The sequence below is a fragment of the Jaculus jaculus genome, chromosome 11 (genome assembly GCF_020740685.1).
Source record: "Jaculus jaculus isolate mJacJac1 chromosome 11, mJacJac1.mat.Y.cur, whole genome shotgun sequence".
Classification (NCBI taxonomy): Eukaryota; Metazoa; Chordata; class Mammalia; order Rodentia; family Dipodidae; genus Jaculus; species Jaculus jaculus.
Window position 1 is genome coordinate 110729256 of NC_059112.1, and position 12452 is coordinate 110741707.

The 12452-nt window shown below is 53.0% G+C and overlaps 1 protein-coding gene across 4 annotated transcripts in view; it reads right to left on the reverse strand.

Moving 5' to 3' along the window:
• The window catches only part of Tbc1d24 (TBC1 domain family member 24), a 40252-nt gene that overhangs the window by 4602 nt on the left and 23198 nt on the right, over positions 1 to 12452 (reverse strand). The window contains exons 1-8 of one of the 4 annotated variants that reach the window (XM_045161322.1): positions 11107 to 11127; positions 7724 to 8806; positions 7145 to 7162; positions 6453 to 6611; positions 5450 to 5513; positions 5066 to 5161; positions 4548 to 4779; positions 1086 to 4186 (exon numbers count right to left, since the gene is read on the reverse strand). In XM_045161322.1, coding sequence (XP_045017257.1) covers positions 4032 to 4186; positions 4548 to 4779; positions 5066 to 5161; positions 5450 to 5513; positions 6453 to 6611; positions 7145 to 7162; positions 7724 to 8688 — 1689 coding nt within the window. In that variant the 5' untranslated portion in view covers positions 8689 to 8806; positions 11107 to 11127 and the 3' untranslated portion in view covers positions 1086 to 4031. Of the gene's footprint in view, positions 1 to 1085; positions 4187 to 4547; positions 4780 to 5065; positions 5162 to 5449; positions 5514 to 6452; positions 6612 to 7144; positions 7163 to 7723; positions 8807 to 11106; positions 11128 to 12452 lie in introns of those variants that run through there. The other 3 variants (XR_006639574.1, XM_045161321.1, XM_045161323.1) reach the window with 3 other exon arrangements.

The window sequence follows — 12452 nt, forward strand, 5'->3', positions numbered from 1 at the left end:
TTAATTTTTTTTTTTTTTTTTTTAGTTTTTGGAGGTAGGGACTTGCTCTAGCCCAAGCTGACTTAAAATTTAGTTTACTATGTAGATTCAGGCTAGCTATCTTCCTACCTAGGCCTTCAGAGTACAAATTACTAAGTTAAAATTATTTAGTTATTTATTTGAAAGCCGACAGAACAAGAGAACAAGAGCGAGGGAATGGGCACACCAGGGCCTCCTGCCCCTGCAAATGAACTCCAGATGCGTACATCACTTTGTGTTTTTACGTGGGTGCTGGTTTTATGTGGGCGCCGGGGATCTGAACCAGGACTGTCAGGCTTTACAAGCAAGTGACTTTAACTGCTGAGTCATTTTCCCAGTCCCACAAATTACTTTAAAAAAATATTGATTAGCCAGTTGTGGTGGCACACACCTTTTTTTTTTTAATCTCAGCACTTGGGAGGCAGAAGTAGGAAAACTGTTGTGAGTTTGAGGCCACCCCGAGACTTCATAGCTAGAGTGAGACCCTACCTCGAAAAACCAAAGGAAAAAATTTTATTTATTTATTTATTTATGAGAGAGAGGGAGGGAATGAATAGGCACGCCAGGGCCTCTTGCTGCTACAAATAAGCTCTCTAAACACATGTAGCCCTTCATGTGTCTGGCTTTATGTGACTACTGGGGAATCAAACTCAGGGTTGCAGGCTTTGCAAGCAAGTGCCTTTAACCACTGAGCCATCTCCCCAGTCCATAAATTACTTTTTCAAAAACAGATTTGGGGGCTGAAGACATGGATCCATGGTTAAAGTCATTTGTTTGCAAAGCCTGATGGCCTGGGTTCAATTTCCCAATATCCATGTGAAGTCAGATGCACCAAGTGGCACATGCATCTGGAGTTTGTTTGCAGTGTGGGAGGCCTTGGCATTTCCATACTAATTCATGCTCACTCTACCTCTTTCTCTCTCTCAAACAAATAAAATTTTACCAACAGGTGTGGTGATGCACACCTTTAATCCCAGCAATGGGGAGGCAGAGGTAGGAGGATCACTGGGAGTTTGAGGCCACCCTGGGATAACCTGGGCTAGAGTGAGACCCTATCATGAAAAAAAAAACTTTTAATTTAAACTAAATTTAAAAACAAACTGATTTTCACCAAGCATGGTGGCAACACCTGTAATTCCTGCATTTGGAAGGTAGAGGCAGGACAGTCAGGAGTTTAAGGCCAGTTTCAGCTACGTAGTAAACTCGAGGCTAACCTGGACTCTCTCAAAAACAAATAACCCCCTCATTTTCTAAAGACCTCGAGGTATATGGTTTGTATTAACAAACTCATTTAATTTAGTGAACTGGTTTAAGTTGGGTTCAATTTTGTCTTAAAAGTAAATGTTTGTTGGACATGGTGGCGCACACCTTGAATCCCAGCACTTGGGAGGCAGAGGTAGGAGGATCACCGTGAGTTCAAGGCCAGCCTGGGACTACACAGTGAATTCCAGGACAGTGACACTCTAGTTTGAAAAACCAGAAAACAACAAACAAAAAATTTTAAATGCTTGCAAAAATGGTAATTCGTGTAATGCCACCATATTGTGGCTTGTTTTCAATATCAAAATCTAATAAATAATCAAGAAATAATAGAGATTTCTCAGTGGTTAAGCGGCATGCCTGCAAAACCTACCGACCTGGCCCATTACCCACGAAAACCAGATGTACAAGGTGGCGCGTGCATCTGGCTGGAGGCCCTGGTACGCCCATTCTCTCTGTCTGTATCTCTTATATCTTTCTCTGCCTGCAATAAATAAAAATATTTAAAAAAAAAGGATAATAGAAAACATTAATAAAATTAAATACTAAGCGGGAACACTCAGTATTAGATAGGAACATGATAAAAATTTTAAAAAGTAAAAGTAATCACATATATCTTTTGGTAGAAAAGTCAAGAAAAAGTTATTAAATAAGCATTGAGCGTTCTGTGTACCTAAAGCAAAGGCTTACGACGTCGTTATGACTAAGTGGCACTTGCCCTTGCCCGCCTGGACCTCCACCACGCCAGAGCAGGGCCCTCGGCCGTCCCACAGAACCTGCTGCGCTCACTGGTCAGGGAGCTTGCTCAGAGTCCTACGCACTGCTCCGTTTAAGCCCGTGTGCTCCTGAAAGGCCCTCAAAGTCTCAGCGACGACGCGCGGACGAGCACCACGACAGAGCAGCCTGGGGAAGCCCTGCTGGCTGGAAACTAGACTCAGAGCCCTGGGGTCAACGCCACACACAGAGTTGACTTGGGCCAACTGCCTGCAATCCCAGCTTTCGGGAGGCCGAGGCAAGGAAGATAGTGATTTCAAGGCCAGCCTGGGTCACACAGTGAGTTCCAGGCCAATCTAGGCTATGTAGCAAGACCTTGTCTCAAGAACAAACCAACCCCCCCGACAGAACCGAGGCGGTGCTTAGTGAGCACCAGTCAGCAGCGCAGGCCCGGGGAGGGGGCTCGAGGAAGAGGACGGGAAGGGCTGCAGTGCTCTGGGGAAGCAACAGCTCTTCCGGTCACTTCTCCCCTCCACACAGGTCGGCGCCGACCCGTCCTGAAGCCGGCGGGCTGGAGCACTGGCCTTTGCGCAGGTGGGAAGCTTGAGTCCAGGAAGGTTTGTCAGCTTGCCCAGAGGGGCACTGCCTCCCATCACACTATGCCCTGTCGAAGGGATGTGGGTAAGTGGGCAGGAAGGATGAACCAACTGCTCAGAGGAACAGCAAGCAGCAGTGCGGGGACAAGCCCACGGCAACTCTCAGGGTGTGCCAGACCTAGGTCCATGGGGCACCTGTCCCCACGACCCAGCCTCCTTGGCTCTAGCATGGCGGTTTGAGCCGCGACTTCCCCCATGTCCCTCTGTGGTGTCCAGCCCCTCAGGACCAGCTGAGGGAGGTCAGAGGGGAAGAGAGGTCGTGGGAAGGTGGAGCTCCTGTAACAAACACAGCAACTCGTCCCTTAGCACCCACCCTGCACCAGGTCCACGAAGGACTCAGAAAATACTGACACCCAGGGATCTGAAGGTCATGGCAGGAGAAGGGGCAGTATACAGCACAACATGACATGTGACCAGCCACAGTGCCAGGAGGGTCATGCTGGCCCAGGAGGTGCCGTGTGAGCAGTTACCTTGAGGCACAGACCCTGGGGAGGAGAAGGGAATGGAGCTGGATTGAGACAGTCATGCAAAGCTAGGGCCCCAGTTACCACAGTGACAAGGAAGGGACGCAAAGCAGCCCCAGAGACTGCAGGAAGTTCCAGGAGGTACAGGGATGGGAAGGGGTGAGCCCAGGCGGGCCCTGGAAACGGAGCTAGCTGGTGGGGCTGGTCAAAGTCCCTCCAGAGGCCATCTTCAGGAGTGCTCTTGCAGCTGGGCCCAGCAAAAAGCTCAGACTATATAAACGTGCAAGGACGCATTCTGTCACCTGCCAGCCCTCATCCCTGGCAGAATAGGGGGAGCTGCAAAGTTCAGCACAAATGCTGCTCCTCTCCCACCCCCAACAACTTGCAGCAGCGAATCCAGCCTGGGGAGCTGTGGATCAACTAGAGGAGGCACCCACTAGCGCCTGGACCAGGTCAGAGGCCTCAGGCAATGCAGGCGCCTCGGGAGGATTGCGATACCTCAAACCACCAGCAGGGCGCACCAAGAACCCACCTTTGGCAAGAAGGCTCCTGTACCTTTCCCATCAGGGGCTGATGGTTCCAAGAGGCTCAGGAAGCTGTAGCCCAACCCCCCCCCACCCCCATTCACACAGCCTTGGCCACAGGACAGAAAGCCAGGAACCTAGGTGAGCGCAGTGGGTGCCTTCAACTCAGATATGGACAGGACTGGGAGCACAGCAGCCCCTTCAACTCTAATCCGGAAGCCGGGGAGCTCAGGGAGCCCAAGTTCACGATCATGGAAGGGCAACCTTCAAGCAGGGCCAGGCTCAGCAAGGTTCGATTACGTGGAGGGTGTCACTCACTCCCTGCTCCCCGAAGAGACGGCCTGGCCTCTGTCCCATCACCCCACAGCGGCTCAGTCACCACCAGCGCAGGCCCGTCACTGGGTGTCGGGGTCTTGGAAGCCCCAGGCCTCCACGGCGGCGATGAGGAAGTTCTCCGAGCAGAGCGGCTGATTGTTGAAAGTGTCGCAGTGTCCGGTGCGGCCCCGGTTCAGGTCCCCGTCAATGTAGAGTGCTTGGCCGCCTCCGCCCCCTGCGGGATGCTCAGGTCAGCCGCTACCCTTAGTGGTGTATCCCTTCCCACACGTCCGGCCAGCACTGCCCTTGGAGGGTCCGCAGCACGGAAATCTCAGTAGAGACCTCTCTTGGGCTCACAGAGATCTCTCTAAAACCACAGGCTGTCCAGGCTGCTACCTGCCAGTGTACCCAGTGATCCCATCCTTAGTGACCGGTCCACCCCCGACAGCCCAGGGCCTTCTCCTCTGCCGTCGCAAGGGCTTAAGTGAGACGCCTACAAGCCGGGTCAACAAGGGCTGAAGCCAGGGGCTCCTGTCACCCATAGGGCCCCTGGTCCTCCTCCCAGAGTAGGCAAGGCCCGGGGAGCAGGTGCTCACCGATGATGAGGCAGTCATGCCCCCCAGCCATGAACATGGACTCCGTCTTGGAGGGCAGATTGAAGTGCCTGGCAGCCAGGAAGGGTGAGAGCCGGTCAGCAGGGTCTGAGGAGACAGACTGGCTGAGCAGGGAGGGGGCGGCGGTTGTCTCTGAGGACATGAAGGACGCTGGTTTGGTCAGCTCGGGGTGCTTGATGACCACCCATTCATAACGTTGCACCTCTGGCTGCAGCTGTGGGTGAATGGGTGGCAGCATGAGTTACTGGCATGTTGTACCCCACTGGGCCCTCCAACCCCCAAATCTGCTGTGGGTGAGACCCCCCCACGCCAGGGGCCTGGAGAGAGAGCACAGTATCAGCATGTAATGCCCTGCTGGCTATCTGGGCACTCACAGTCCAACAGTGGTAAATGTGATTACCCGTCAGGGTGCGTGTTACAGTGACAAGAAAACGACGTACTGGCTGTTGGGCTCCAGGAGGTGGGGCCCACACCAGGGACCCCACACTCAGCCTACTTACCCGAAAGACAAAGCACTCTCCAGTCCCGAAGAAGCTCAGTTTGCCTCCAAACTTGTTTCTCTCACTCCAGTCAGTGGACAGGTAAGCTCCGCACACCTGCAGGAAGGCGAGGTGCAGCCTTGACCCCTGTTCGGGCCTCTCCTGAAGGGCCAGGTCACAGCTTGGGGGTGTCATGAGCTGCACACCTCCCACCACTGAGGGCAAGAGGAGTGTGGAAGAGGGCTGAGGTTGTGAAAACACATCCTCCGGGTCACTTCGGTCTCCTCCCCCCGCCCCCCCACCCGGGGCCTTCAAAGCACAAGAGCAAACTTCTCATACAAACTAGGTCCACTCCAGAATCTTGGCCCCAGCCTCGGTCCCCTGGGACCCCCTGGTCCCTCTCACCTCCTTCTGTGTGGTCTTGATGAGCAGGAGGGTGGGCTCGTGTCCCTCACACTGGAAATAGAACCTGGGGGCAGAGAGCACAGGTGCCACCCTCCATGCGCTCCCCACACCTCCTACTAGAGCCACCAGCCCCAGGCCTGTCCACAGGGGCTAAGGACTCAGCAATGCCCTTACCAAGTACCCCTCATGCCTGGCCCTTCTTGGCTGCCCTAGTGTGATGAGGGGAGAAGCGTTATTGCACGTGCCCATGCTGGGCACATGCAGAGGCGCTAGGTCCTTGCCGTAGGAAAGCTTAGTATGTCCTCAGCAGCCTGGACATGCAGGGAAGCCCAAGGCTCCAGTGTGGTGCTGACCATGCCCCAGGGGCTGGGTAAAGTGACTCTAACGATGCGTAAGTGTACAGCTTGCGGACAATGGCTAGAACTGGTGCCAAGCTGGCCTCGGGAGCAGGGTGCCTCGGAGTGGTCCCCGCCCGAGCACCGGGGCTGGCGTGGGCAGAGCACCACAAGGGGCCGCGGGGTGGACCCCGCCCGGGCACCGGGGCTGGCGTGGGCAGAGCACCACAAGGGGCCGCGGGGTGGACCCCGCCCGAGCACCGAGGCTGGCGTGGGCACAGCACCACAAGGGGCTGCCGCGGAGTGGTCCCCGCCTGAGCACCGGGGCTGGCGTGGGCAGAGCACCACAAGGGGCTGCCAGGCTCCACTTGTGATCAACACGGTGGGCGAAGGGGGCAGACCGGGCCAGCTGTCCCATGTGGGTGTCTCCCCAACAACTCTGAGGTCCTAAGGGGGAAACTTTGGCTCACGTCTCCAGGATTCCTATGTGGGATCCTGAGCAATGACTTCCAATGTCTGGGAATGAAAATCGCCCAGAAAAGGTCCTTTTCGGATTCTCTGGCTCCACAGAAAGAGGCAGAGCATCACCAGAGCCCAGAAGCGAAGGCACATTTCCAGATGCCCTCGGCCCTCCTGCGGGCGCTGTGTCTTGGAGTCCGGGCCCTCACCTGCTCAGGCTGTACCCATGCTGCAGGGAGGAGAAGAGCAGGAGCGGCTGGCAGAGCGCAAACCGCTCGGGGATCCAGGACCAGATGTCTCTCATCTCCTTCACACTGACAATCTCCGAGCAGAAGTTCTCGGCGTGGACGGCCAAGTGCACAAACTGCCTGGGGAAAGTCGGGAGAGGTTAGAGTTCAGTGACCAGGCTGCGGCCAGACCCCACCTGACGCCCTGGACAGCTCTGTGGAGCTAAGCCTAGAAAGGGGATCTCACCTACTCTGCCGGGTTCCTGCCTGGTCTGAGGCACCAGACAGGAAGACAGGGGGCGGAGCTATTCCCAGGAGCCCCACCTCCTCCGAGCTACAAAGATGGGAGAGTGCCCAGCCCTGGGGAAGAATGGGGGAACACAAGCACCTTTTCTCTAAGAAATCTGGACAAAGGGAGTCAGCCTCTGGCAAGACAAGACTGCAGGGCCAGCCAAGCACCAGCAGATTGCACAACTGACGCAGAAAGATGGATGGACTGGACGGACAGACAGACAAGACAGACAGACAGAGCTGGAATCAATCAGGCTGAAGCAGCAAGCAGAAGCCAGTCCGTGAGAGCCAGCCGGCCTTGGGGAATAGCAAGCAGCCAGGCCGGAGCAGGCTGGCGGAGAGGCGCAGAGAAGCCAAGTGTCGAGGTGTGGTTTCAGACCTACCTTTTAGAAAGCGAGACACTGAAAAACAGGAGGAAGCAACGGACACGGAGAAGAAGAAAAATAAAACAGACAAGGAGAGGTTAGTGTGGTGGGCACTGATCCCAGACATGCCTTCCTTTGGCCCAGGAGAAAGGGAACTCCATGCTAACTGTCATACCTGCAGCAGTGCCTCAGTGCCAGCTGCCAGGCACCATTCCCTTCCCAGTCCTGCCACCCAGAGCCAGGAGGACCTCAGAGAAGGACAGCCATGCAGCCTGGAGCTACACGCGTGGAGCTGCGGCGGTTCTGATATGACCACGAGGCAACCAGCCTGGGACCTGCTGGACCTTTTGTTCTGGTAGCATCCAGATGCCCTCTTGGCTATAGTCCTGATAACAGGCCTTAGTGTCTTGTCACAACCAAGCAGGCCCTTCCTGTTTCTACCCACAAGTGGACAGACAGACGGCAGGAAGCAAAACCCTAAGGCCGGCAGGACAGGCTCATTTCCAGGCCCCCAGGATGCGACCCATTGAAGCCCCCCACTCTACACACACGTACGCGGACACGGAACCCCCCCCCCCACCCACAGGGCGTGCCTACCTCTTCTGCTTGACGGTGATGCCCTTCTGCTTCAGCGCCTTCTCGTTGGCCATCTGCAGGAGCTGGATCTCCTTGCGGGAGAACAGGCGGATGGCAAAGGCTTTTTCCAGCAGCTTCTCAGGGGATACCGTCTTGGCAATGTCTTTGACGAACAGGCGGATGTCCTGCTTCACGTTGTCCGACTCCAGGGGCTGCCCCGCTCTCACCTTACGGAAGAACTTCAGGATGGCCAGAGCCACGCGGTACAACACCTTGTAGCCCTCCACCAGGAAGACGTCAAAGACGCGGGCGAAGTAGCTGAGGGGCAGCTCCCCAAAGAGCCAACGCTGCCAGTCGGAGTAGACCTGAAGCACGTCCTCGGACACAGCCACCATCAGTTTGTGGGCTGCCTGGCAGTACTTGTTCACCAGGTCCCCAAACGTCATGCAGGAGGACTCGAAAGCCAGGAAGCTCTGGTCGATCAGCTTCTTGCTGGGGTCGTTGCAGGCCAGGATGCGGCAGGTCTTCTCGAAGCACTCGGCCTCGTCGATGCTGTAATGCAGCAGCAGGGCGACCACAGCGGGCAGGGCGGGGCAGAAGGAGATGTCGGGGAACTGGTTAGCGATGCACAGCAGGATCTTTCGCACTGCCCCCTCGCCCCGTGCGTTCAGGCAGTAGCTGGGCACCTGGGTGTTGTCCACAAACTCGGGCAGGGGCAGGCTGCTGCTGCTGTGCTTGCCCACAATCTTGCCCACGATGTCGCTGTACACGCTGGCATCGGGCGTGACTGTGCGGCAGGGGATGTCCCGGATCAGCTGCTGGTACACCTTGCCCCTCAGGGCATGGCTCTGAGCCCAGTAACCCTGACGTGCCAGTTGCTTTAGTTCTTGCAGCTCGGTGCAGTTCAGCTCCTTTGGCCCCAGGTCCTGGATGGCAGCGTCCATCTTGTCTTTGTCCACAAAGCAGTTGTACCCCGGGAAGTCCATGGTGCCTGATGTGTCTAGGAAGAGGCTTCCCGGGCTTCCAGGAGGGGGACAAAGAGCAGCTAAATCCTAAGGCCCCGGCTCTGGGGGCTTTCTGCTAACCAGCCTGTCATCCCACACCCTGTAAGATTAGAAACACTTTTAGTACATGCCTTTGGAAGCCACATTCTCAAGGACTTGGCTTTTGTCTTCATCTTTCTACAAAGCACTAGGAAGGCTAACCTAGGATAAGCCATAGTCGTGAGGGGTCATCACTAACTTTGTCTTTTCACACGTGTTACCGGAACAGGACACACGGGTTCCAAGCAGTGAGAAGCTAGGGATGGGGTTCTCAGAAGGGCTTCAAAAGCCTGGTGCTGCTGTATACTTTCCACTTGGGGAGATCCATCCTGGCCCCAAACACCACCCCACGGCCTGGGGGAGAACTTAAAAGAAGCCAAGGGTCAAGCCAGGCATGGTGGCGGACACCTTTAATCCCAGTACTCAGGGAGGCACAGGTAGGAGGATCGCCCCTGAGATACATAGACACAGTGAATTCCAGGTCAAGGTGGGCTACAGCAAGACCCTACCTTGAAAAACAAAAACAAAAAGAAGCCAAGGGTCTTCAAAATAAAAAAAACAAGCTGGGTGTGGTGGTGCTCGACTTTAATCCCAACACTTAGAGGGCAGAGGTAGGAAGATCACCCACCGTGAGTTTGAGGTCACCCTAAGACCATGTAGTGAATTCCAGGTCAGCCTGGGCTACAGTGAGACTCTACCTCGATAAACGACAACGTAAAGAAGCCAAGGGTCAAGAGGCACCACTGGGCACGAGGCCTCCACGCAGCTGTGCTGAGCACACAGCCCTGCCTCGCTGTGAGGGTGAAGCTGTGAAGACAGGCTTAACTTCCAAAACTTCCAGCTTCAAAGCTCCAGGCAGACAATTCCAGAGAGCACAGGAAGATGGAAAAGAGAAAGAGTGTGTGTGTGGGGGGGGGGGGCACGCACTGTTCCATAGTGGAAGTTGCCACAGCTTCAAAACTTGAGGCCCACTCGATGGGAGGGAATACATGCCTGATACTGAAAGCCTATGACGGGAGAGGGCACAAGCCTTCGGAGTGTAACACCTGCTCTTGTCTGGCTAAATGCATATATTATGCTCACCAAACTGTCCTGTAAGCACTTTACTTAATGTTCATACACATATATTAATGCTACTTTCATTTTTGGTTAGAGAAGCTTCTCTTTCCAGTTGACAGTGACCCCTAGGATAACCCAAAAGGCACCACAGTGCTGAGAAGAGGTGACCGAGAAGTGTTCAGCACTGAAACATCTCTATCACATCCTCCAAGGCTCGGGGTTCATTGCAGAAGAGGCAGCAAAAAGAATGTAAGAGCCAAAGGAAGGGTAGGACTGCTCACAGTGCAATCATCCGGACAGAAATTGGCCCCAATATCCATGACCTCACAGTGCCTAGCAATGCCTTTACAAGACTCTCATAATAGGAGAAAAAGACGATGACATCAAAATAAACGAGAGAGTAATGGAGACAGGGAGGGGATATGGTGGGGATTGGATCTGTGAAGGAGAAAGTGGGGAAGAGGAGGGAATTATCGCGGTTTGTTGTCTGTAAGTATTGAAGCTGTCAATAAAAACAAAATAAAATAAAACCTCAACATTTTTGGCTCCCAATGCAATGAACCAGAGCCAGAAGTCTCGGGAGATCTGATGCTGTCTCACCACGAGGGCAGCTGTGGGCTCAGGCACACACAGGAAATGGGTGAGCCGGGCCATGGGCGGTGGCACATGGCTGAAATCCAGCACTCCAAAGGCAGACGCAGAAGATTGTGAGTTTGAAGCCAGCCTGGGCCACGTATCAAGTTTAAAGGCAAAGACCAAACTACATAGGGAGATCCTGTCACACACACACACAAAAAAACAAGGCTACAAAGATGGCTTAGCAGTTAAGGTGCTTGCTGGAAAAGCCAAAGGACCCAGGTTTGATTACCCAGGACAAGGTGGTGCATGTGTCTGGAGTTTGCAGTGGCTAGAGGCCTGGGAGTGCCCACTTTATCTCTCTATCTGCCTCTTTCCCTTTCTCTTTCAAATAAATAAATTAAATTAAATATTAAAAAAAAAAAACAAGCTGGGCCATGGAGGTGCCTTTAATCCTAGCACTCAGGAGGTAGAGGTAGGAGGATCACCGAGAGGCCACCCTGAGACTACATAGTGAATTCCAGGTCAGCCTGGGGTAGAGCGAGACCCTACCTCAGAAAAAAAAAAAAATTAGTGAGATGTACTGAGACTCTGGATGGCCACAATAGTCCATTGTCTTGGATTGTGTGGTTTACAAGAAAGGCTGCTTTCCTAGGCACACAGAGCAATATTCACACCCATGCATGTGTGTGCATGTGTGCACACACAAACACACAGTGAGCTGACCTTTCTGCACGGGAAGGGACAAGTATCCAAAGCTGTTACAGGAACCAGCCTCCATGGGCTCTGGTAAATGCCTATGCCACTCTGGTTTCTCTTGTATTTAAAACATTTATCTGAAAATAAAAAATGAAATTGCTGAGCCAAAATAAAGAATTTTAAAAGAGGAAAAGAAAGAATTATGGTGAAAACCCTAATGTGGAAGACTGTCTAGAGGAAGCACTCTGATGTTGTATTTTTTCTATTGTAAAATATTCATAAAACTCACCATTAAAGAATCTTATTTATGGGGCTGGAGAGATGGCTTAGCGGTTAAGCACTTGCCTGTGAAGCCTAATGACCCCGGTTTGAGGCTCGATTCCCCAGGACCCACGTTAGCCAGATGCACAAGAGGGCACATGCATCTGGCGTTCGTTTGCAGTGGCTGGAAGCCCTGGCGCACCCATTCTCTCTCTCTCTGCCTCCTTCTCTCTATCTGTCACTCTCAAATAAATAAATAAAAATAAACAAAAAATTTTAAAAATCTTATTTATTTATTTGAAAGAAAGGAAAAGGCAGAGAGAGAAAGAGAATGGGCACACCATGGCCTCTAGCCACTGTAAACTAACTCCAGACACATGTGCAATTTTGTGCGTCTGGCTTTACGTAGGTACTGGGGAATTGAACCCAGGTCCTTAGGCTTTGTAGACACATGCCTTAACTGCAGAGCCATCTCTCCAGCCCAAATTTCACCATTTCAGTCATGTCTAAATGATTAGTGTGTGGTATTGCCTGGCCACCACGGCCACCTTCCATCTTCTGAACTGTTCCATCTTACCAAGGGGAAACTCCCTCAGCCTTAGAGACAACCTCCTGACTGCCTGATCCCCCCTCCCCCAAGTGTACTGTATGTAGTCCAGGCTGGCCTTAAACTTCAGATCCTCCTGCCTCAGCCTCTGTGCTGAGCCCTCTCTCCAGGCCCTCAGCAATGTTAGGATTATAAAGATCATGCCCAGTCCCCAAAAGTCTCCCTGTCTATCATCTATTATCTATCTATCAATCATCTATCTATCTAATCTTTTTTTTCTAGGCAGGGTCTCAAAGTAGCCCAGGCTGACCTGGAACTCACTCTATACCAGCAGACTGGCCTTGAACTCATGGGAATTCTTCTACCTCAGCCTCCTGAGTGCTGTGAGCGCAATGAACTTTTTAAAAAACATGATCAAGTTTTCCAATAAAAGCACTATAATCATATTAAATTGGTTTTTTAAAGTATTTTTATTTTAAATATTCTTATTTATTTATTTGAGAGAGCAAGAGAGGGAAAAGAGAAAGAGAAAGAGAGAGAATGGGTGTGCCAGGGCCTCCAGCCA